This window comes from Petromyzon marinus, chromosome 61, assembly GCF_048934315.1.
Source record: "Petromyzon marinus isolate PM22_M1 ecotype Great Lakes invasive population chromosome 61, UKy_Petmar_22M1.pri1.0, whole genome shotgun sequence".
Lineage (NCBI taxonomy): Eukaryota > Metazoa > Chordata > Hyperoartia > Petromyzontiformes > Petromyzontidae > Petromyzon > Petromyzon marinus.
In genome coordinates this window covers 2,396,253-2,421,219 of record NC_133727.1, presented here as the reverse complement: position 1 = coordinate 2,421,219, position 24,967 = coordinate 2,396,253, and the positions used below count along the sequence as shown (strand labels likewise).

Sequence of the window (24,967 nt, the reverse complement as noted above, 5' to 3'; positions counted from 1 at the left end):
GGCAGAGAGAGGGGGGGGGTACATCACGCAGAATGGGAGACACGGGTGGGGAGGGCTTGGGGAGCTGGGTGGGGGGAGAGGATGTGATGTAGGTGGATGAGGGAAGGGATTGAGGTTGGAGAGGGGTGAGAGGGGAGAGGATGTGATGCAGGGGAGGGTGATGCAGGGGAGGGTGATGCAGCGGAGGGAGAGGCGGGGGAGGGAAGGAGGGAGGGAGGGAGAGGGAAACCTGGAAGGAGAGAGAGAGTGGGAGGGAGTGTGGGAGGAGAGTGTGGGAGGGAGAGTGGGAGGGAGAGTGTGGGAGAGAGAGTGGGAGGGAGAGTGGGAGGGAGAGTGAGTGAGTGGGAGAGAGGGAGAGTGAGAGGGTGAGTGGGAGGGTGAGTGGGAGGGTGAGAGAGTGAGTGAGAGGGTGAGTGGGAGGGTGAGAGAGTGAGTGGGAGAGTGAGTGGGAGAGTGAGTGGGAGAGTGAGAGAGTGAGTGGGAGAGTGAGTGAGTGGGAGGGTGGGAGGGTGAGTGGGAGGGTGAGAGAGTGATTGAGAGGGTGAGTGGGAGGGTGAGAGAGTGAGTGGGAGGGTGAGTGGGAGAGTGAGTGGGAGGGTGAGTGGGAGGGTGGGAGAGTGAGAGGGAGAGTGAGTGGGAGAGTGAGAGGGTGAGTGGGAGGGTGGGAGAGTGAGAGGGAGAGTGAGTGGGAGAGTGGGAGGGTGAGTGGGAGAGTGAGTGAGTGGGAGGGTGAGTGGGAGAGTGAGTGGGAGGGTGAGTGAGTGGGAGGGTGGGAGAGTGAGAGAGAGAGTGAGTGGAAGAGTGAGAGGGTGAGTGAAAGAGTGAGTGGGAGAGTGAGTGGGAGAGTGAGTGAGTGGGAGGGTGGGAGAGTGAGTGAGTGGGAGGGTTGGAGAGTGAGAGGGAGAGTGAGTGGGAGAGTGAGAGGGAGAGTGAGAGAGTGAGAGGGTGAGTGGGAGGGTGAGTGGGAGAGTGAGAGGGAGAGTGAGTGGGAGAGTGGGAGGGTGAGTGGGAGAGTGAGTGAGTGGGAGGGTGAGTGGGAGAGTGAGTGGGAGGGTGAGTGAGTGGGAGGGTGGGAGAGTGAGAGAGAGAGTGAGTGGAAGAGTGAGAGGGTGAGTGAAAGAGTGAGTGGGAGAGTGAGTGGGAGAGTGAGTGAGTGGGAGGGTGGGAGAGTGAGTGAGTGGGAGGGTTGGAGAGTGAGAGGGAGAGTGAGTGGGAGAGTGAGAGGGAGAGTGAGAGAGTGAGAGGGTGAGTGGGAGGGTGAGTGGGAGAGTGAGAGGGTGAGTGAGAGGGTGAGTGGGAGAGTGAGAGTGGGAGAGTGAGTGAGTGGGAGGGTGAGTGAGAGGGTGAGTGAGAGAGTGAGCGAGAGGGTGAGTGGGAGGGTGAGTGAGAGAGTGAGTGGGAGGGTGTTTACCCGAGTTTTTAAATCGGCCCCACGTGTTTGCCGCTCTCTCGAGGCTGGAGGGGAGGTCGCATCCTGATCGGAATGGCTGTTGCTGCTCGTTGGCACCCCCCCGCCCCCCACGTGGTGTAGTGAAATAAATTCGTGTTCGTATTAATAATAAATAAACCTCCCATTCCTCCGGTCAAATATTGCCAAACAAAGTGTGTGTGTCACGTGGATAGAAATTTATAAAATAAATAATTGTATTAATAAACAAACAAAATGTATTATAAAAAAACGTGAGTTTTTGGCTTTTTTTTAAAACATTTTTTTAAAATTAACTTTATTATTTTCTACCGACGTGACTTTACCGAAAGAACCAAAGAATATGGATTGCTGCAAGTCACGAAAGTTTTCAGTCAAAGTTTAAAGTGTCTGAGAGCAGGGTGTTGGGGGTGGGGGGTGGGTGAGTTCCAGCGTTGATTCAAGCCAAGCCCTGACTGCTGATGATGCCCTGATCGTCGAAACGGGGCCAGTGTTCGCGATCGGGCCGTGTTGTCAGCACTGCTGCTACTCCCCCCAGACAGGAGGGCACGTGAGGCTGATGGGATGTGTAAAACAAATGCAGTATATGTATACTGTACACTGGTTCTGTTTTGAGAATTGTAACGTGATTACGTTGCCCACAAAGACAAAGATGCCCCGTGTAGCCTGCACAGAATGTTGGGGCAAGCGCAGTTAGCGAGTAGGCAGCAGTTAGTGATGTGGTGGAGTGTGTTGTGGCCAGCACCACGCCCGGCCGCCTTTGTCTCCCCCAGTGTTGATGTTTACACACAACAACACACGCGTCTCCTTTGGTTCTTTCGGTAAAGTCACCACGTAGAATGAGAATAAAATAATAAATTGATAAAATAAAATAACACAATAATATTCTCACGACGTTTCGGCCACAACACAAGCGGCCTTCATCAGGTGAAGGGACGAGACTGTCTGGAGGACAGCGCTGGATCGCTGGACCTGATGAAGGCCGCTTGTGTTGTAGCCAAAACGTCGTGAGAATATTATTGCGTTATTTTATTTTATCAATTTTATTATTTTATTCTCATTCTACGTGGTGACTTTACCGAAAGAACCAAAGAAGATGAATCCTTGCAGTCACGAAAGCTTTAAATCGAAACACACGCGTCACTTACGCTTTTCGTTGACATATCCCAGCAGATCGTCATCGTCAAAATCTGCAAGAACAGAGACCATTTAACCATCAACATCATCAACATCATCATCATCAACATCATATTTATTTACGATGTTGAGCCTCACTGAATCTCGTGACTCCCTTGCAAGAGGCTCCTGTCAAGTTTGCACGAGTCAGGGACTGGGAAGCGTTGATGGTGATGCTCGTGAAACCCCCCAGGTTGAGGGATTTGCAAGCGATTCAGCATTGATTTGTGGGTTTGGCCAACAGCCGGCAGTTCCACCGTGGGTGTGGGTTTAGCTATGGGACACACAGGGACTGGCACTCACTCTGCAGGACAGGGGGTGGGGTGGGGGACGATTCGCACTCCGCATAGGAAGGCGTCAGAGTTGGGAATCGAACCCAGGTACCCTCCCGGCTGTGTGGCTCGCGTGTTAACACGGCACTGTGAGGTGGTTGTTGTGGTTGAGGTTGTGGGTGAGGTTGTTGTTGTTGTGGGTGAGGTTGTTGTTGTGGTGAGGTTGTTGTTGTGGTGAGGTTGTTGTTGTGGGTGAGGTTGTTGTGGGTGAGGTTGTTGCTGTGGGTGAGGTTGTTGTTGTGGTGAGGTTGTTGCTGTGGGTAGGTTGTTGTTGTGGGTGAGGTTGTTGTGGGTGAGGTTGTTGTTGTTGGTGAGGTTGTTGTGGGTGAGGTTGTTGTTGTGGTGAGGTTGTTGCTGTGGTGAGGTTGTTGCTGTGGTGAGTTTGTTATGGGTGAGGTTGTTGTTATGGGTGACGATGTTGTGGGTGAGGTTGTTGTTGTGGGTGAGGTTGTTGTGGCTGAGGTTGTTGTTGTGGTGAGGTTGTTGCTGTGGTGAGGTTGTTATGGGTGAGGTTGTTGCTGTGGGTGAGGTTGTTGTTGTGGGTGAGGTTGTTGTTGTGGGTGAGGTTGTTGTTGTTGTGGTGAGGTTGTTGTTGTTGTGGTGAGGTTGTTGTGGGTGAGGTTGTTGTTGTGGTGAGGTTGTTGTGGTGAGGTTGTTGTGGGTGAGGTTGTTGTTATGAGTGAGGTTGTTGCTGTGGGTGAGGTTGTTGTTGTGGGTGAGGTTGTTGTTGTGGTGAGGTTGTTGTGGGTGAGGTTGTTGTTGTGGGTGAGGTTGTTATGGGTGAGGTAGTTGTGATCAAGTTGTTGTTGTGGGTGAGGTTGTTGTTGTGGTGAGGTTGTTGTTGTGGTGAGGTTGTTGTGATCAGGTTGTTGTTGTGGGTGAGGTTGTTGCTGTGGGTGAGGTTGTTGTTGTGGGTGAGGTTGTTGCTATGGGTGAGGTTGTTGTTGTGGTGAGGTTGTTGTTGTGGTGAGGTTGTTGTTGTGGTGAGGTTGTTGTGGGTGAGGTTGTTGCTGTGGGTGAGGTTGTTGCTGTGGGTGAGGTTGTGGGTGAGGTTGTTGTTGTGGTGAGGTTGTTGCTGTGGATGAGGTTGTTGTTGTGGTGACGTTGTTGTGGTGAGTGAGGTTATTGTGGTGAGTGAGGTTGTTGTGGTGAGTGAGGTTGTTGTTGTGGGTGATGTTGTTGTGATGAGGTTGTTGTTATAGGTGAGGTTGTTGTTGTGGGTGAGGTTGTTGCTGTGGGTGAGGTTGTTTCTGTGGGTGAGGTTGTTGTTGTGGGTGATGTTGTGGGTGAGGTTGTTGTTGTGGGTGAGGTTGTTGTGGTGAGTGAGGTGTAGAGATGGAGCTCACCTTTGCCTTTACTGCGTTGACCTGGAATACAGAGGGGTGAGTGGTGAGTGGTTATGGTGAGTGAGCAACACAGCTACTACAGCTACACCCCGACTACAGCTACTACAGCTACACCCCTACTACAGCTACTAGAGCTACACCCCTACTACAGCTACTACAGCTACACCCCTACTACAGCTACACAGCTACACCAGCTACTACAGCTACACAGCTACTACAGCTACTACAGCTAGACAGCTACACAGCTACTACAGCTACACAGCTACTACAGCTACACCCCTACTACAGCTACACAGCTACTACAGCTACACAGCTACTACAGCTACTACAGCTACACCCCTACTATAGCTACTACAGCTACACAGCTAGTACAGCTACACAGCTACTACAGCTACACCCCTACTACAGCTACACAGCTACTATAGCTACTACAGCTACACCCCTACTACAGCTACGCAGCTACTACAGCTATACAGCGACTACAGCTACACAGCTACTACAGCTACTACAGCTACACAGCTACTACAGCTACTACAGCTACACAGCTGCTACAGCTACACAGCTACTACAGCTACACAGCTACACAGCTACACCCCTACACCCCTACACAGCTACACCCCTACTACAGCTACTACAGCTACACCCCTACTACAGCTACACATCTACTACAGCTACTACAGCTACACAGCTAGTACAGCTACACAGCTACACCCCTACTACAGCTACTACAGCTACACAGCTACACCCCTACTACAGCTACACAGCTACTACAGCTACGCAGCTACTAGAGCGACGCAGCTACTACAGCTACTACAGCTACACAGCTACTACAGCTACACAGCTACTACAGCTACTACAGCTACACAGCTACACAGCTACTACAGCTACTACAGCTACACCCCTACTACAGCTACACCCCTACTACAGCTACACAGCTACTACAGCTACACAGCTACACCCCTACTACAGCTACTACAGCTACTACAGCTACACCCCTACTACAGCTACACAGCTACTACAGCGACACAGCTACTACAGCTACTACAGCTACACAGCTACTACAGCGACACAGCTACTACAGCTACTACAGCTACACAGCTACACCCCTACTACAGCTATTACAGCTACACCCCTACTACAGCTACACAGCTACTACAGCTACACAGCTACACCCCTACTACAGCTACTACAGCTACACAGCTACTACAGCTACTACAGCTACACCCCTACTACAGCTACACAACTACTACAGCTACACCCCTACTACAGCTACTACAGCTACACAGCTACTACAGCTACACAGCTACTACAGCTGCTACAACTACACAGCTACACCCCTACTACAGCTACTACAGCTACACAGCTACATCCCTACTACAGCTACACAGCTGCTACAGCTGCTACACCCCTACTACAGCTACACCCCTACTACAGCTACTACAGCTACACAGCTACTACAGCTACACAGCTACTACAGCTGCTACACCCCTACTACAGCTACACCCCTACTACAGCTACTACAGCTACACAGCTACTACAGCTACACCCCTACTACAGCTACACAGCTACTACAGCTACACAGCTACACCCCTACTACAGCTACACCCCTACTACAGCTACACCCCTACTACAGCTACTACAGCTACACAGCTACTACAGCTACACAGCTACTACGGCTACACAGCTACACCCCTACTACAGCTACACAGCTACTACAGCTACACAGCTACACCCCTACTACAGCTACACAGCTACTACAGCTACACCCCTACTACAGCTACTACAGCTACACAGCTACACCCCTACTACAGCTACTACAGCTACACAGCTACACCCCTACTACAGCTACACAGCTACACCCCTACTACAGCTACACAGCTACACCCCTACTACAGCTACACAGCTACTACAGCTACAGCTGCCATCAGAGGCATCCCCCAGGCCACTCCGTAACCTTCGTTACAGGTTCAACATCATGAATCAAAGGCCCCCCGTGTAGCCTTCAACAGGCTGTAGGGGCAAGTGCTGTTCGCGAGCAGGTCCTGGGTGGCCAGCACCGCGCAACAGTTTATGAAATTAAAACACAATTTACAAACGCACACATTATTCACAATTACATCGAGTGCACGCTCTCCTGCTCGTTACACAAAGGTCCCCCGTGTAGCCTCAACAGGCTGTAGGGGCCAAGTGCTGTTAGCGAGTAGCAGCAGCAGCTGCTGCTGCTAAGGCACGAGGGGGTGGGTGGCCAGTACCACCACGCCCTGACCGCCTTTGTCTCCCCAGTGGCGATGTTTGCTCACACACCGCACCAGGTACTCATTTAATGCTGAGTCGACCTAGGGGAGGAGGCGCAGGAACGGCTGAGATGTTCGCTGGCATTGAACTGGGTTCCCCGGGTTCGTTCGGAGCGCAAATGGCGCGCTAATCACAGCGCTAACCACAGCGCCACCGCTCCCCCACACATCACTGTACAGTGTACAGAATCACATTCTATCCACTGATGCTGCCGCTGCTGCCGCTGCTGCGTTGGCAGTGATGTAAATACACAAATAACAACACAGCCCTACATCTCTAGCACTCTGAATGTGCTGTGAAAGAGGGCCATTGCCCGAAACGTCGGGCCATGGCCCGGAGAGTGTTGCTTTGTTTGTGTTAAACCATCCTGAGCATCGTCACTCACCCAGTCACTCACTCACCCAGTCACTCACTCACTCACCCAGCAACTCACCCAACGATTGACTCACTCACTCGCCCACTCACTCACCCAGTCTATAACCCAGTCACTCACTCACCCAGCGATTGACTCACTCACTCGCCCACTCACTCACCCAGTCACTCACCCAGTCACTCACTCACTCACCCACTCACTCACCCAGTCACTCACGCACCCAGTCACTCATGCAACGATTCACTCACTCAACCACTCAACCACTCACTTACCCAACCACTCATTCACTCACTCGCCCACTCACTCACCCAGTCACTCACTCACCCAGTCATTCACTCACCCAGCAACTCACTCACTTGCCCACTCACTCACCCAGTCACTCACTCACCCAGTCACTCCCTCACCCAGCAACTCACTCACTCGCCCACTCACTCACCCAGTCACTAACTCACCCAGTCACTCACTCACCCAGCAACTCACCCAGTCACTCACTCACTCACCCAGCAACTCACCCAGTCACTCACTCACTCACCCAGCAACTCACCTAACGATTGACTCACTCACTCGCCCACTCACTCACCCAGTCACTCATCCAACGATTGACTCACTCAACCACTCACTTACCCAACCACTCATTCACTCACTCGCCCACTCACTCACCCAGTCACTCACTCACCCAACCACTCACTCAACAACTCACTCATTCACCAGTGAGTCACGCACTGAAACCAACTCACGAACCCTCTCACTCAATAACTCAACCACTTACCCACACACACTAAAACACGCCCCCAAACACTCACTTACACTATCACCCAACCATGCACTCACAATAATTCACTCACTCATTCACTACATCACCCAACTACTCACCAACTTACTCACTCACCCAGTCAGTCACCCAACCACTCACCCAAACACTAACTTACTCAACCACTTACCCACTCACTTACCCAACGACTCACTCACACAACAACTCAATCAACGATTCACTCAACCACTCACTGAGTGACTCACTCAGTCAACCACTCACCCAGTCACTCACCCACCCAGTCACTCACCCAACCACTCACCCAACGACTCACTCACCCACTCACTCAATAACCAAACCACTCACCCACACACTCACTAAAACACTCTCACAATATATCACCCCACCAATGGCCAACTCACTCACGAACCATTCACTCACCCAGTCACTCACCTAGTCACTCACCCAACCACGCACTTATCCACTCACTCAACCAGTGACTCACTCACTCAACCAGTTACTCACACAGTCACTCACTCACCCAGTCACTGACCCAACCACTCACTCAACCAGTGACTCACTCACTCAACCACTCATTCACCCACTCACTCACTCACTCAAACACTCCCTAATACTATCACCAAACCACGCACACACTCTCACAATATATCACCCCACCACTCACCAACTCACTCACGAACCATTCACTCACCCAGTCACTCACCCAACCACGCACCCAACCGCTCACTCACTCAACCACTCATACAAACACTCACTCACTCAACCACTCACTCAACCACTCACTCACTAAACCACTCATACAACCACCCACTCACTTACTCAACCACTCACTCAACTACTCATATAACCGCTCACTCACTAAACCACTCATACAAACACTCACTCACTCAACCACTCACTCAACTACTCATACAACCGCTCACTCACTAAACCACTCATACAACCGCTCACTCACTAAACCCCTCATACAACTACTCACTCAACCACTCACTCAACCAGTGACTCACTCACCCAGTCACTCACCAAACAACTCACTCAACCACTCGCACAACCAGCGACTCACTCACTCAACTACTCACTCAACCAGTGACTCACTCACTCAACCAGTTACTCACATAGTCACTCACTCAACCAGTCACTCACCCAACCACTCACTCAACCAGTGACTCACTCACTCAAACACTCCCTAATACTATCACCAAACCACGCACACACTCACAATATATCACCCCACCACTCACCAACTCACTCACGAACCATTGACTCACCCAGTCACTCACCTAACCACGCACCCAACCGCTCACTCACTCAACCACTGATACAAACACTCACTCACTCAACCACTCACTCAACCACTCACTCAACCACTCACTCAACCACTCATACAAACACTCACTCACTCAACCACTCATACAACCGCTCACTCACTAAACCACTCATACAACCACTCACTCAACCACTCACTCAACCAGTGACTCACTCACCCAGTCACTCACCCAACAACTCACTCAACCACTCATACAACCAGCGACTCACTCACTCAACCGCTCACTCACTCAACCACTCACTCAACCACTCATTCACTCAACCATTCATTCAACCACTCACTCACTAAACCAGTCACTCAACCATTTACTGACCCAGTCACTCACTCACCCAACCACTCACTCAGCCCTCACCCACGAAGGACTCGGTCCCTCGCTCACCATCAACAGCATCAACAACACATCAACATAATCACCGTCAACATCATCACCGTCAACATTATCACATCAACATCATCACCAGCAATAACATCAACAACACATCAACAACACCTACAACATCAACAAGTATCACCGTTGGCTCACGCCGTGTCTCCCCGTGTCTCTCCGTGTCTCCCTGTGTCTCCCTACCACTGTCCACCTCCAGTCATCCTCGTCACCCATCATCCTTTACATTGTCCACCCCTGCGCCACGCTCCCCCCCCCCATGTCACCCCCCCCCGTGTCACCCCCCGTGTCACCCCCCGTGTCACCCCCCCCGTGTCACCCCCCCGTGTCACCCCCCCGTGTCACCCCCCCGTGTCACCCCCCCGTGTCACCCTCTACCCGCCTGCGCTCTCCGCCCCAAGTTCCACCTTGTCACCCAATCTAACCCCTATCCCCCCAATGTCCACAGCGTGTACACCACCACCACAGCGTGTCCACCACCACCACAGCGTGTCCACCACCACCCCAGCGTGTCCACCACCACCACAGCGTGTCCACCACCACCACAGCGTGTCCACCACCACAGCGTGTCCACCACCACCATCACCACCACAGCGTGTCCACCACCCCAGCGTGTCCACCACCACCACAGCGTGTCCACCACCACCACAGCGTGTCCACCACCACCACCACCACCCCTCTCTTACCTTCCACCCAGGCAGCAGGCTGCAGCAGCAGCAGCAGGAGGGGCAGCAGCGCGCACAGACTCAGGGAGCAGCGCATGGCGGCGGCGGTGGTGGTTGTGGTGGTGATTAGTGGTGATGGCAGTGATGGCGGTGGTTGTGGTGGTGGTGGCGATATTGAGACGAGGTGGCGATGGAACGATGAGGTTTCGGAGGCTCCGCACGAGAGGCTACGAGAGAGAGAGCGAGGGGAGAGATACTGGGCGGGGGAGTCAGGGTGGCTGGGGTGTGGTGGGGGGTGTGGTGGGGTGTGGTGGGTGGGTCGCGCCGTTCTGATGAAGGATGGGAGGGAAGTTGGGGGTGCTGAGCATTCCCCCACCACTCCCCAGTGCTGTGGGGGAGAGGGCCAATTCCGATTGGTCCTCTCCCCTCATGGCGTCTGTGACCACCACAGTGGCTAAATGGGGGCTCTGGACGGGTGTGAGGGGCTGGTAACTTTCAATAAATTCAATAAATTACCACTAAACCACGTAAAACATATCTAATTAATAAGCTTGTGCTGGAGGCTCCGGGGGCACAGTCGTTTATGACGTCTCCTGGTCAAACCCCATCTGGCGGAGCCAGGAGATTGAATTGTTACCCTCGGGGCTTCTCCAGAAACAACAAAAAGCCACTTCGTGTGGCCACGTTGAACGTTCGAACGCTCACTGTGGAGGAGAGGCTGCCACTCCTCTGTCGGGAGCTGGACCGGTACCGCCTGGATCTCTGTGGCATTCAGGAGGTCCGGTGGACCGGTTCTGGCTCCTGCCACCATGAGGGGTGGACAGTCCTCTACTCGGGGCAGGAGACTGCCAAACAACAGGGAGTGGCTCTTATTCTGAACAAAATTATGAAGGGGGCGTGGGAGCGTGGCGGTGAGGTATGGGAAGCTGTAAGCCCCAGGCTACTTTGGGCTCGCCTTCCCATCAACCGGAGGCGAGGAGTAGTAGTCATGGTTACTTATGCCCCCACCGAAGACGAACATCCGTGGAGGGATGCAGGCAAGGCCGATGAGTCAGATGCCTTCAATGACCTCCTGTCACAGGTGCTGGCTAAGGTGGCCCCTCGGGATAGAGTCATCATGTTGGGTGACTTCAATGCCCGAGTTGGTCATGATGCTGGCACCTGGTCAGGAGTGATTGGAGGGCATGGGCCAGATCAGCTCAATAACGGTAGGAGGCTGCTAGATTTTTGTGCAGCCCATGGGCTTGTAATTACCAACATACTGTTCCGGCATCAGCGCATCCACACCAAATCTTGACGGACCAGCGGATGCGAGCCCATGTTCTTGAAACCAGGACCTACCGTGGAGCTGATCTGCCCTCTGACCATCGACTTGTCATCTGTAAGATGCGCCTGCCATTCTTCCACTCCAGTGGTGGATGTACACCCAGGACCCCATTCCAACCTAAGGTGGCCTGGTCTCAGCTAGCTGATGGAACTTGCAAGCCAGAATTTCATCATTGCTTGCAGCTGGGGTTGGCATCGTCCCCTACTCCTCCTGATAGAGTCTGCCTCAATGGCCCGCGATCACAATTCCCTATTTAACTCCATCTTAAAATTAACCTGCAACGCCACACGTATTACCATCATTAGGGGAAAGAACGGTGATCCAATCTCCGACCCCCAGGAACAGGTTGCAGATTTTCTGAGCATTTCTGAGGTCCTGGGGGAGGGGGAATCTCTCAGCCTGGAAAACATCATGGGACAAAGTGGGGATGACCCTGCTGAGGCTGTGGTGCCTCAAATATTGGAGGAGGAAGTCACCCCCTGTGAGTGGCTGGCTGAGGTGCTATCCGTTGAGGAAGTACTGAAGGCGATCCAGATTCTGAGACCAGGAAAAGCACCGGGCAGAGATGATCTCCCAAACGAAATGCTGAGGGAGGGTGGCGTTTGTACACAGACTGCCCTACATGACATCATAACAACAGTCTGGGCCACCGGATGGGTTCCGCAGGATTGGAAGGATGCCCTGGTGGTCCCCCTCTTTAAGAAGGGGGACCGCACGGACTGTAACAACTACAGGGGCATCTCACTCCTCAGTGTGCCGGAAAGGAAGGTCCTGGTAAGGATTATTCAACATCGCCTTGCTAAGCACGCTGAGGAGAGGCTCGCGGAGCCCCAATGCGGTTTCAGGAAAGGGCGGTCCTGCACAGATGCCATATTTTCTGTCCATCTGCTACAGCAGAGGTGTAGGGAATTCCAACAAGACCTACATCTCTGCTTTATTGACCTGGTCAAGGCCTATGATACCATCAGTAGGCCTGGGCTCTGGGTTGTTCTTCGTGCTTTCGGAGTCCCTGACCCTTTGCTCACGCTCATTAAGGACCTTCATGATGGTGAACAGGCCCGGGTAAAATTACGTGGCCAGGAGACAGAGCCATTCCCTGTTCACCTTGGGGTGCGACAGGGATGTCCTCTGGCTCCCACATTATTTAACATCTATTTTGACCACGTAGTTCGTGAAGCCTTCAATAGCTGTACCAGGGGAATTTCCATTTGGTACAGATGTAATGGGAGGCTGATCGATGACCGGGTGCGGTCAAGGGATGGTTCCCTATTGGTCAACCACATTATGTATGCCGATGATTTGGTAATAGCTGCTCATTCAGAGGGGGAGTTGGAGACGCTGCTGCTGAGACTGGAGCATGCCCCACCAAAACTAAGCACCTGCCTGGGTGTTTTGTACCATCGGACACTCCACCCCCACAACTCCCAATCGGTGATGGGGCAGTTGTGGAGAGAGTGGAGAGTTTCCCATACCTGGGTAGTGTGCTTATGACCGGCTCCAGTTTAACAGCAGAGGTCTTACTCTCAATCAGTCGAGCGGCAATATCTTTTCATCGGTTACGTAACGCTGTGTGGAAGCTACCTGGTCTGTCGCTCCGCACGAAGCTTCAGGTCTTCTTGGCCACGGTCATTCCCTCCCTTCTCTACGCTTGCGAAACGTGGACCCCCCTAATGGAGCATCTTTGCCGGTTAGAAACATTTAGGATAGCCTGCCTACGACCCATCCTGGGTTAAACCAGGCTGGATTGTATGAACGGCTCACCAATCCTTGAAAGATCTGGGCAAGGTCCCATCGGTGAGCTCCTCCGGCAGGCAAGGCTGCGTTGGCTGGGTCATGTAGCTCGCATGCCCAGCCACCGCATGCCTAAACAGCTTTTGTTCAGCCGGATCGAGGGGACTTAACGGGCGCGACACGGGCTAGTGAAGAGATGGAGTGATGTGGTACAGGAGGACGTGGAGCTGAGTGGACTTGCCTATGACTGGTACTAGCGGTGTCAAGATCAGCCTCTGTGGAGGAGGCTCGTGAAGGACGCTATTGGGCAGTTGGAGGCAGTCGCCCTCCAACAGCAACGGAGGGCGGAGGAGCGACGCTGACAACATCGAGCGGAGCGCCGGGTGGCTAAAGCACAGCAGGTTGGCACAATAGGGGGCACAGGTGGTGCATCAGCCACTCATCTCAGTCAGTCGACCCATGGCACCTGGGTCTGCCCCGTGACCTCCTGCCAGCGGGCGTTCGACACTCCACGTGGCCTCAAGGTGCACATGTCCTGGCACAAGCGTCGTGGTGACGTCACTGCCACTTAGTAGCGAATGGCGGTTGTTGTTGTGTAATGGGGGGGAGCGATAGACCCGGGTTCGATTTCCGCTCACGGCCAACACCAGTGACAATTGTCTGAACCGGTCCCGGGCCTCCCCTAGGTCGACTCAGCCTCAAATGAGTACCTGGTGCGGTGTGTAAACACTGCCACTAGGGAGACAAAGGCGGTCGGGCGTGGTGCTGGCCACCCACACCCTCGTGTACCGTTCCGGCCTTCATAGGTGCTCGCCAACAGCACTTGCCCCTACAGTCTATTAAGGCTATACGGGGGATCTTTATCTTTGTGTGAGACTGTGAGAATGTGAGAGTGTGTGTGTGTAATGGGGAGCGGTAGTGTAGCGGTTAGCGCTACACTGCGCTACGAACCAGGCGAACCAGGTTCGATTCCCGCTCACGGCAACAGCACCGGTGACGATTATCTGAACCGGTCCTGGGCCTCCCCTAGGTCGACTCGGCCTCAAATGAGTACCTGGTGCGGTGTGTAGTAAACATCGCCACTGGGGGAGACAAAGGCGGTCGGGCGTGGTGCTGGTCACCCACCCCCTCGTGTTCCGTGCCAGCCTTCATAGGTGCTGCTCGCTAACAGCACTTGCCCCTACAGTCTGTAATGGCTATGTATGTATTTGTGTGTGTGTACAACTCAGATGTGGGGAGACAAAGGCGGCCGGGCCTCGGTCAGTCGACCCCATGGCACCTGCCGGGTCTGTCCCGTGACCAGCCAGCGGCGAGCGTCTCGAGGTGCACCTAGCCTGGCACTAGCGACCCCAGTTCGATCCCCGCTCACGGCCCACAGCGACGGCAAATTACGTGAGCAGGCTCCTCGTGGGCCTCCCCTAGGTCGACTCAGCTCCAAATGAGTACCTGGTGCGGTGTGTAGTAAACATCGCCACTCGGCCTTCAAAGGCGCGGCTCGCTTACAGCACTTGCCCCCAAGCAGTCCGTGTTCGGGCTACACGGGAGGGACCTTTGTCTTTGTTTGCGTGGCCGATGATTTTGTCCGCGTGCCCCCAGGCGTGTCTCCACCTGCCCCACCCCACCAAACCTCTGCGTCATAATGAGGGTGTGGGGGGGGCGGTGTAATTAACCACGTGACCACATCGCTCAGCTACGTCAGGGCCTGAGGGGCCGTCCATAAATGACGTCACGCACCTGGGGGGGGGGGGGTGTCAGACATTTGTGACGATGTGTGACGAGGGATGGGGGGGGGTTTGAGAAATGTGACGTCACATCAAAATGCGCAACTTTAAATAAATATAGACGACACGTTATACTTAATTCAATAGACTTTTTAATAAATGTTTTCTCCTACAACATCAGAGTGCAGCGGCACATTAAATACGCACTGCTACAATGACAATAGTTTAAAGCGATTTGAAGCATGTTTTATATTTGAGGGGGGGGGGGGGTCTGACTTTTTGTGACATCATGTGACGAAGGGTGGGGGTCAAAAATCGCCCAAAATCGCGTGACGTCATTTATGGACGGCCCCTGACCAGCGAAGCAAAGGGAGTTTTGGGAGTTCGACAGCGCTCGGATGTGCATGGGTTGGACTCCAGGTGCCAGGGCGGCCTGATGGAGGTGCTCGGAGGCCCTAGGCCACTGCTGTTTCTTTCGGCCTTCGGTGATAACTCTCTAGAGTTGGCACTGCCGCTGGTGCTGGCCCGTGTCGCTACAACAACTACTACTACTACTGCTGCCACAGTCACTCGCTTGCATAGCTGCCAACCCCCTTACCTTCTAATAGACCGATTCAGACCTTATTAGTCACCCCCGTGCCATTACAAATCTCTCATCACCATCATCACGGTGGCTAGGAGATGTTAACTACCTCGCGTGGTATGCAGGAGGTCGGTGGGTTCGATTCAGACAGTGACGATGCCTGCTGTATATTTGGAGTTTGCATACCTCATGGGACCTCCTTTGCCAGTACCAAAATATGAGAATAGGTTTTCCCCTTTTTTCTAGCAACAAAACAGCTGCGTTAAGTTGTTAAAACACCAAACTGAAACCTTTCACAAGGAATCACGTCTGCATTAACCACAATGCTTGTGGTCAGAATGCAAACAAAAAACACACTCTGATAATATATGTGGCATTGTCCTTGAAACCGATTGGTCCACACCAGAGACGGCTTTCTTTCGAGCCTCGTCTCAAACGGTGTTAGACCAGAGGACGCCAAAAGGCGAACGTCCTCTGGTCTGACACCGTTTGAGACTAGGCTCGAAAGAAAGCCGTCTCTGGTGTGGACGCAAATTGCCGATTAAACCGAGCATTTTCTTGTTTCCTCTGATCGTGAAAAAATAGAGAGGGGAGAGCGAGAGAGATTTAAAGCTTTCGTGACTGCAAGGATTCATCTTCTTTGGTTCTTTCGGTAAAGTCACGTAGAATGAGAATAAAATAATAAAATAAAACAATAACATTCTCACGACGTTTCGGCCACAACACAAGTGGCCTTCTTGTGTTGTGGCCGAAACGTCGTGAGAATTGTATTGTTTAATTGTATTATTTTATTCTCATTCTACGTGACTTTATCGAAAGAACCAAAGAAGAAGAGAGAGGGAGTGGACACCCGAGGGGCGACGGACCCCAACATCTTCAGGGGCCGGTTAACGTGCTCTTAGGCTACGCCAAGCTCGCCATCACAGGGCAAGGAAGGTGGCCCTGGAGGGGAAATGTCCGGCCAGCAGCCTGGGCATCTTCCACGCTCTGGTCGGAGCCAGGGTGCGTGGGCTGGAGTTCCGCCACGCGCGGCTGACCCACGCCGTCCCGGCCTTCAAGGAGCAGTGGGCGCTGGAGGAGGCCGTGTGCTCGGTGGCAGATGACGGTAGAGAGCTCTGCATGCAGATTGTGAGCTACCCGTCGGAGGCCGTTTGACTGCGGGAAGGGCTGCGTGCAGATGCAGCACTTGTAGTTTTGAAAAAAACAGGGGGAACATAGACATAGAGTGGGGAGAGAGGGGGGGTAGAGAGAGAGGAGGTAGAGAGAGAGGGAAAGGGTAGAGAGAGAGGAGGGGGGGGGGGTAGAGAGAGAGAGGGGGTAGAGAGAGAGGGGGTAGAGAGAGAGAGAGGGGGTAGAGAAAGAGAGAGGGGGTAGAGAGAGAGGGAAAGGGTAGAGAGAGAGAGGAGGGGGGGGGGTAGAGAGAGAGAGAGGGGGTAGAGAGAGAGGGGGTAGAGAGAGAGAGAGGGGGTAGAGAAAGAGAGAGGGGGTAGAGAGAGAGGGAAGGGTAAGAAAGAGGAGAGCATAGCGTGAAATCTTTCGTGAAATATTTCATTTAAAAAGGGGGGGGGGGGGTTACACAAAACAAAGCATTGAAAAAAACCGAAATGATGAACGAAGCAAAGTGCCGACTACACCGAGCATCTTCTTGTTTCCTGTGATCGTAAAAAAAGAGAGAGGGGAAGGAGGAGAGAGTGAGGGAGAGGGGGAGGGGTGAGGGAGGGAGAGGGATAAGAGGGGAGAGAGAGGGGGAGAGAGGGAGGCAGTGGGGAGAAGAGAGAGAGGACTAGAAGTTATGGAGTTTCATTAGTGATGCACAAGAGGCACAAGAGGCACAGGGAGACAGAGACAGATACGAGGGGAGAGAGACGCAGGGAGACAGAGGGAGAGATAGACACAGGGAGACAGAGGGAGAGGCAGGTAGACAGAGACACAGGGAGACAGAGAGAGAGACACAGGGAGACAGAGAGAGACACAGGGAAACAGAGAGAAACGCGGGGAGACAGAGAGAGACCCAGGGATACAGAGAGAGACACAGGGAGACAGACAGAGACACAGGGAGACAGAGAGACCCAGGGAGACAGAGGGAGACACGGGGAGACAGAAGGAGACGCGAGGAGACAGAGGGAGACGCGGGGAGACAGAGGGAGACCCAGGGAGACAGAGGGAGACACGGGGAGACAGAGAGAGAGACACAGGGAGACAGAGAGAGACACAGGGAGACAGAGGGAGACGCGGGGAGACAGAGGGAGACACAGGGAGACAGAGAGAGACCACAGGGAGACAGACAGAGACACAGGTAGACAGAGAGAGACCCAGGGAGACAGAGAGAGACACAGGGAGACAGAGAGAGACCCAGGGAGACAGAGAGAGAGACCCAGGGAGACAGAGAGAGACACAGGGAGACAGAGAGAGACACAGGGAGACAGAGAGAGACCCAGGGAGACAGAGAGAGACACAGGGAGACAGAGAGAGAGACGCGGGGAGACAGCGGGAGACACAAGGAGACAGAGAGAGACCACAGGGAGACAGAGAGAGACACAGGGAGACAGACAGAGACACAGCGAGACAGACAGAGACACAGGGAGACAGAGAGAGACCACAGGGAGACAGAGAGAGACACAGGGAGACAGACAGAGACACAGGGAGACAGACAGAGACACAGGGAGACAGAGAGAGACACAGGGAGACAGACAGAGACACAGGTAGACAGAGAGAGATCCAGGGAGACAGAGAGAGACACAGGGAGACAGACAGAGACACAGGGAGACAGAGGGAGATGCGGGGAGACAGACACAGGGAGACAGAGAGAGACCCAGGGAGACAGAGAGAGACACAGGGAGACAGAGAGAGACCCAGGGAGACAGAGAGAGACGCGGGAAGACAGAGGGAGACACGGGGAGACAGAAGGAGACGCGGGGAGACAGAGGGAGACGCGGGGAGACAGAGGGAGACCCAGGGAGACAGAGAGAGACACAGGGAGACAGACAGAGACACAGGTAGACAGAGAGAGACCCAGGGAGACAGAGAGAGACCCAGGGAGACAGAGAGAGACCCAGGGAGACAGAGAGAGACACAGGGAGACAGAGAGAGACACAGGGAGACAGACAGAGACACAGGGAGACAGAGAGAGACACAGGTAGACAGAGAGAGACCCAGGGAGACAGAGGGAGACACAGGGAGACACAGAGAGACGCGGGGAGACAGCGGGAGACACAGGGAGACAGAGAGAGACCACAGGGAGACAGAGAGAGACACAGGGAGACAGACAGAGACACAGGGAGACAGACAGAGACACAGGGAGACAGAGAGAGACACAGGGAGACAGAGGGAGACGCGGGGAGACAGAGGGAGACTCAGGGAGACAGAGGGAGACACGGGGAGACAGCGGGAGACACAGGGAGACAGAGACCACAGGGAGACAAAGAGAGACACAGGGAGACAGAGGGAGACGCGGGGAGACAGCGGGAGACACAGGGAGACAGAGACCACAGGGAGACAGAGAGAGACACCGGGAGACAGAGGGAGAGACGCGGGGAGACAGAGAGAGACACAGGGAGACAGAGAGAGACCCAGGGAGACAGAGAGAGACGCGGGAAGACAGAGGGAGACACGGGGAGACAGAAGGAGACGCGGGGAGACAGAGGGAGACGCGGGGAGACAGACAGAGACACAGGTAGACAGAGAGAGACCCAGGGAGACAGAGAGAGACACAGGGAGACAGAGAGAGACCCAGGGAGACAGAGAGAGACCCAGGGAGACAGAGAGAGAGACGCGGGGAGACAGAGGGAGACCCGGGGAGACAGAGAGAGACACAGGGAGACAGAGAGAGACCCAGGGAGACAGAGAGAGACCACAGGGAGACAGAGAGAGACACAGGGAGACAGAGAGAGACACAGGGAGACCGAGAGAGACACAGGGAGACAGAGAGAGACCCAGGGAGACAGAAGGAGACACAGGGAGACAGACAGAGACATAGGGAGACAGAGAGAGACCCAGGGAGACAGAGAGAGAGAGAGAGAGACGCGGGGAGACAGAGAGAGACACAGGGAGACAGAGAGAGACCCAGGGAGACAGAGAGAGACCCGGGGAGACAGACAGAGACCCAGGGAGACAGAGAGAGACGCGGGGAGACAGAGAGAGACCCAGGGAGACAGAGAGAGAGACGCGGGGGAGACAGAGGGAGACACAGGGAGACAGAGAGAGACGCGGGGAGACAGAGAGAGAGACGCGGGGAGACAGACAGAGACACAGGGAGACAGAGAGAGACCCAGGGAGACAGAGAGAGACCCAGGGAGACAGAGAGAGAGACGCGGGGGAGACAGAGGGAGACACAGGGAGACAGAGAGAGAGACGCGGGGAGACAGACAGAGACACGGTGTCTGCTCGCATCTCTGAGTGTCCGCCTCGTGGCGTCTGTCCCCATCCCTGCCCCGGGGCTCCTCATCCACGCGAAGCGCGCCAACCACTGCGCCACCGCTCGGGACGCACGAGACAAAGACAAAGATCCCCCGTATAGCCCACATCGACTTCTGGGGCAAGTGCTGTTCGCGAGTGGCAGCGATGAAGGCCGCGCGCGTGGTGGTGCGGTGAGCACCACGCCCCGGCCGCCTTTGTCTCCCCGGTGCTGATGTTTAAATTTCACACGCGCACACACTGCAACCAGGTGCTCATTGAAATGCCGAGTCGACCCAAAACCGGTTCAGACATCCGCCCACCGATGTTGACCATGAGTCGGGAACTCGGATCGGCGGTTCACTTATTCGTAAGGCAGTGCGCTAACCGCTGCGCCACCGCTCCCCCCGAGAGCCCCCGCACACGTCACCAAGTCTGAGTCGGATGTAACAGATACAGAGACAAAGATCCCCCGTGTAGCCTTAACAGACTGTAGGGGCAAGTGCTGTTCGCGAGCGCCTACGAAGGCCGGAACGGCACACGACGGGATGGGTGGCCAGCACCACCACGCCCGGCCGCCTTTGTCTCCCCAGTGGCGATGTTTGCTCACACACCGCACCAGGTACTCATTTGAGGCCGAGTCGACCTAGGGGGAGGCCCGGCACCGGTTCAGATGATCGTCACCGGCGTTGGCCGTGAGCGGGAATCGAACTCGGCTCGCCAGGTTCGTAGCGCAGCCTTGGCGCTAACCGCTGCACCACCGCTCCCCATTCGGTGTAACAAATACCGCGCGCGCACACACAGCAGAGGAAAGCTGGCTGGGTGTGGCGATGGGGCCGCAATAAGTGGCTGACGATTTGTCCCAAACGGTCGCCATGGACACTGAGAATGTCGCTTGCGTGCCGCGCGGATCTCATCACGAATGCTTCGTAAGAGGAGCTCCCTCCACTCGTTCCTCAACGTAATAAGTCACCGGGAGGGTGTGGTCCCCCCCGCCACCCCCCTCCTGATTCACAGCTGTTTGTTTTCATGCTTTTTTTTCTTTACCAGGTAACGCTACGTAGCTCTGTTTTTCAGAAGCGACCCTGGGCTATCAAACAATGATAAGTCAAACGTTGTGTTCGCGTATCGTCGTCGTTGTCATCATCATCGTCACGTGGACATTCATAGCAGTCAGCCAAAGGCTCCAAACGCGTGAGGTTGAGTCTAATTGTGGAGGGGGGAAAACGGAAGGACGCGGAGAGAAATCCACGCGACCACGGAGAGAGAAAGAGACACACCGCAAACTCCAAATATACAGCAGCAGCAGCAGGCGTGAGGGTCGGAATCGCACCCACGACCTCCTGCGTACCATGCGAGGTAATTAACATCTCACCACGGAGAGAGAGACACGCAAACTCCAAATATACAGCAGGCATCGTCAGGGTCTGGATCGAACCCACGACCTCCTGTAGACCAGGCGAGATAGTTAACATCTCACCACAGAGAGAGAGAGAGACACGCAAACTCCAAATATACAGCAGCAGGCGTCAGGGTCGGGATCGCACCCACGACCTCCTATATACCAGGCGAGGAAGTTAACATCTCACCACGGACAGAGACACGCAGACTCCAAATATACAGCAGCAGGCGTCAGGGTCGAGATCGAACCCGCGACCACCTGTATACCAGGCGAGGTAGTCAACATCTCACCACGGAGAGAGACACGCAAACTCCAAATATACAGCAGGTGTCAAGGTTGGGATCGAACCCACGACCTCCTGCATACCAGGCGAGGTAGTCAACATTTCACCACGGAGAGACACGCAAACTCCAAATATACAGCAGGTGTCAGGGTCGAGATCGAACCCACGACCTCCTGCATACCAGGCGAGGTAGTCAACATCTCACCACGGAGAGACACGCAAACTCCAAATATATAGCAGGTGTCAGGGTCGAGATCGAACCCACGACCTCCTGCATGCCAGGCGAGGTAGTCAACATCTCACCACGGAGAGACACGCAAACTCCAAATATACAGCAGGTGTCAAGGTTGGGATCGCACCCACGACCTCCTGCATACCGGGCGAGGTAGTCAACATCTCACCACGGAGCTGCTCGAGCCCTGGGGGAACTCGGGGCTGGGTCACGGCTACGGGAACCGGCTGGGCGAGGCGACCTCCGATCGACGGAACTCAGAGGGCGCCCCGGGGCGGGAGGGGCGGGAGGGGAGGGAGGAAAATCACAAAACCCCAGGAGTCCCAAACTCTTTTTTTTATTTCACCAAGCAAGTATGTACTGTATGTTGAACTACTTTCGCACCGTACATCGTCAACCTTGCTAATCAAAGGTTTTCAGTTTCACGTACTAGGAGGTATAACCCAGTGAGCCATGCGACTCTTGACTCAGGTGCAACCGCAACAAAACAAAAACGTGAACAAGAATAAACATCTGAAAGTGACTACACGCAACAGAAAGATTGCTGGAAAAAAACATCACAAGTCTACCAGGTGCCGTGGGGGGGGGAGCAAACCAAGCACGCACACACACACACGTGCACACACACACGTGCACACACACACACACGTGCACACACACACACGTGCACACACACACACACACGTGCACACACACACACGTGCACACACACACACGTACACACACACACGTGCACACACACATACACGTGCACACACACACGTGCACACACACACGTACACACACACGTGCACACACACATACACGTGCACACACATACACGTGCACACACACACACGCGTGCACACACACATGCACGCGTGCACACACACATGCACGCGTGCACACACACATGCACGCGTGCACACACACACACGTGCACACACACACGTGCACACACACACGCGTGCACACACACACGTGCACACACACACACACGTGCACACACACACGTGCACACACACGTGCACACACACGTGCACACACACATACACGCGTGCACACACACACACACGTGCACACACATACACGCGTGCACACACACACACACGCGTGCACACACACACACGCGTGCACACACACGCGTGCACACACACACACGTGCACACACACACACACACGCGTGCACACACACACGCGTGCACACACACACGTGCACACACACGTGCACACACATACACGTGCATACACATACACGTACACACACGTGCACACACACATACACGTACACACACACGTGCACACACACACGTGCACACACACACGTGCACACGTGCACACACACGTGCACACACACGTACACACACACACGTGCACACACACATACACGAGCACACACACGTGCACACACACACACACGTGCACACGTGCACACACACGTGCACACACACACACGTGCACGCACACACACGTGCACACACGTGCACACACACACGTGCACACGTGCACACACACGTACACACACGTGCACACATACACGTGCACACACACGTGCACACACACACGTGCACACACACACACGTGCACACACACATACACGTGCACACACACGTGCACACACACACGTGCACACACACACACACGTGCACACGTGCACACGTGCACGCACACACACGTGCACGCACACACACACACGTGCACACACACACACACGTGCACACACACGTACACACACATACACGTACACACACATACACGTGCACACACACACGTGCACACACACACGTGCACACACACACGTGCACACACACGTGCACGCACACGTGCACACATGCACACACACACACGTGCACACGAAGCATATACACACGTGCACACACACACACGTGCACACACACACACATACACACGTGCACACACACACGTGCACACGTGTCGGCATTCATAGGTGCTGCTCACTTGCCCGAACAGTCCGTTAAGGCTATACGGGGGATCTTTGTCTTTGCAGTGAAGGGTCAGGACCCACTGAGCTATACAGAGGCGCTTTGTCAGAAGCGACCTGGCTGTCACGAATGAGAGCTCGACGAAGCGGCTCATCGTCATTATCATCGTCATCATCGTCGTCATCATCGTCATCATCATCATCGGCGTCATCATCGTCATCATCATCGTCATTGTCATCATCGTCATTGTCATCATCGTCATCATTGTCATCATCGTCGTCATCATCGTCATCATCGTCATCGCGTGGAAGTCGATTCTAAACGTGGAGGAGAAAACTGGAGGACCCGGAGACAAAGCCACGTGACCACGGGGAGAGAGAGAAACCGCAAACTCCAAATATACAGCAGGCATCGTTCTGCAGATACAGCAGGCATCGTTCTGCAGATGTAGATGCCACTGGTTCTTCACGTTCTGCAGATAAATATGCCACTGGTTCTTCACGTTCGGCAGATGTAGATGCCACTGGTTCTTCACGTTCTACAGATGTAGATGCCACTGGTTCTTCACGTTCTGCAGATAAAGATGCCACTGGTTCTTCACGTTCTACAGATGTAGATGCCACTGGTTCTTCACGTTCTACAGATGTAGATGCCACTGGTTCTTCACGTTCTACAGATGTGGATGCCATTGGTTCTTCACGTTCTACAGATGTAGATGCCACTGGTTCTTCACGTTCTGGAGATGTAGATGCCACCACGGCCATCTATTGCGTGGCGGCTGAACTTACATGAGGACGAGTTTGTTTGTATCTCTGAACGTTCGTAAGCAGAGGAGTTCCTGTCGAGGGGACGATGCTGCTGCTGCTACGAGATCCCGGTGACGTGATGCGCAGGGCATTTGTATTCAGGATTGTGCTTTTTGGCCCACAGCAGTTCCACGGTGGGTGTGGGTTTAGCTTCGGGCTGAAGAAACGGGGAGAACCCAGCTATAAAAAAAAACCCGAGTGGAACAGGGAGAGAAAGCACACAAACTCTACAGACACACACAACCTAAATAATGTAAATGTACAGTACATACGTTGTCATTGTTTACAATGCATTAATTTCACGCTGCGTATTCATGCGATGTGGCACTTTGAGCGTCAGATTTGTGCCAGAAAAGCACCACGTGGGGTAAACAAAAATAGAAACGGGGCAAGGGGCGCCGTGCCAGCACCGGGCACGAGGGGGTAGGTGGCCGACTCGCAGTCACCCACCCACACGTTCACCCACCCACA

At 54.0% G+C, this 24,967-nt stretch overlaps 1 protein-coding gene across 4 annotated transcripts in view; it reads right to left on the bottom strand.

Moving 5' to 3' along the window:
• LOC116955712 (uncharacterized) overlaps positions 1-10,407 on the bottom strand; it is a 37,374-nt gene extending 26,967 nt beyond the window's left edge. For 2 of the 4 annotated variants that reach the window (XM_076053458.1, XM_076053459.1), the window contains exons 1-3: positions 10,119-10,407; positions 4,281-4,301; positions 2,575-2,616 (exon numbers count right to left, since the gene is read on the bottom strand). In XM_076053458.1, coding sequence (XP_075909573.1) covers positions 2,575-2,616; positions 4,281-4,301; positions 10,119-10,194 — 139 coding nt within the window. In that variant the 5' untranslated portion in view covers positions 10,195-10,407. The remainder of the gene's footprint in view (positions 1-2,574; positions 2,617-4,280; positions 4,302-10,118) is intronic. The other 2 variants (XM_076053460.1, XM_076053461.1) reach the window with 1 other exon arrangement.
• Positions 10,408-24,967: the final 14,560 nt, after the last annotated feature.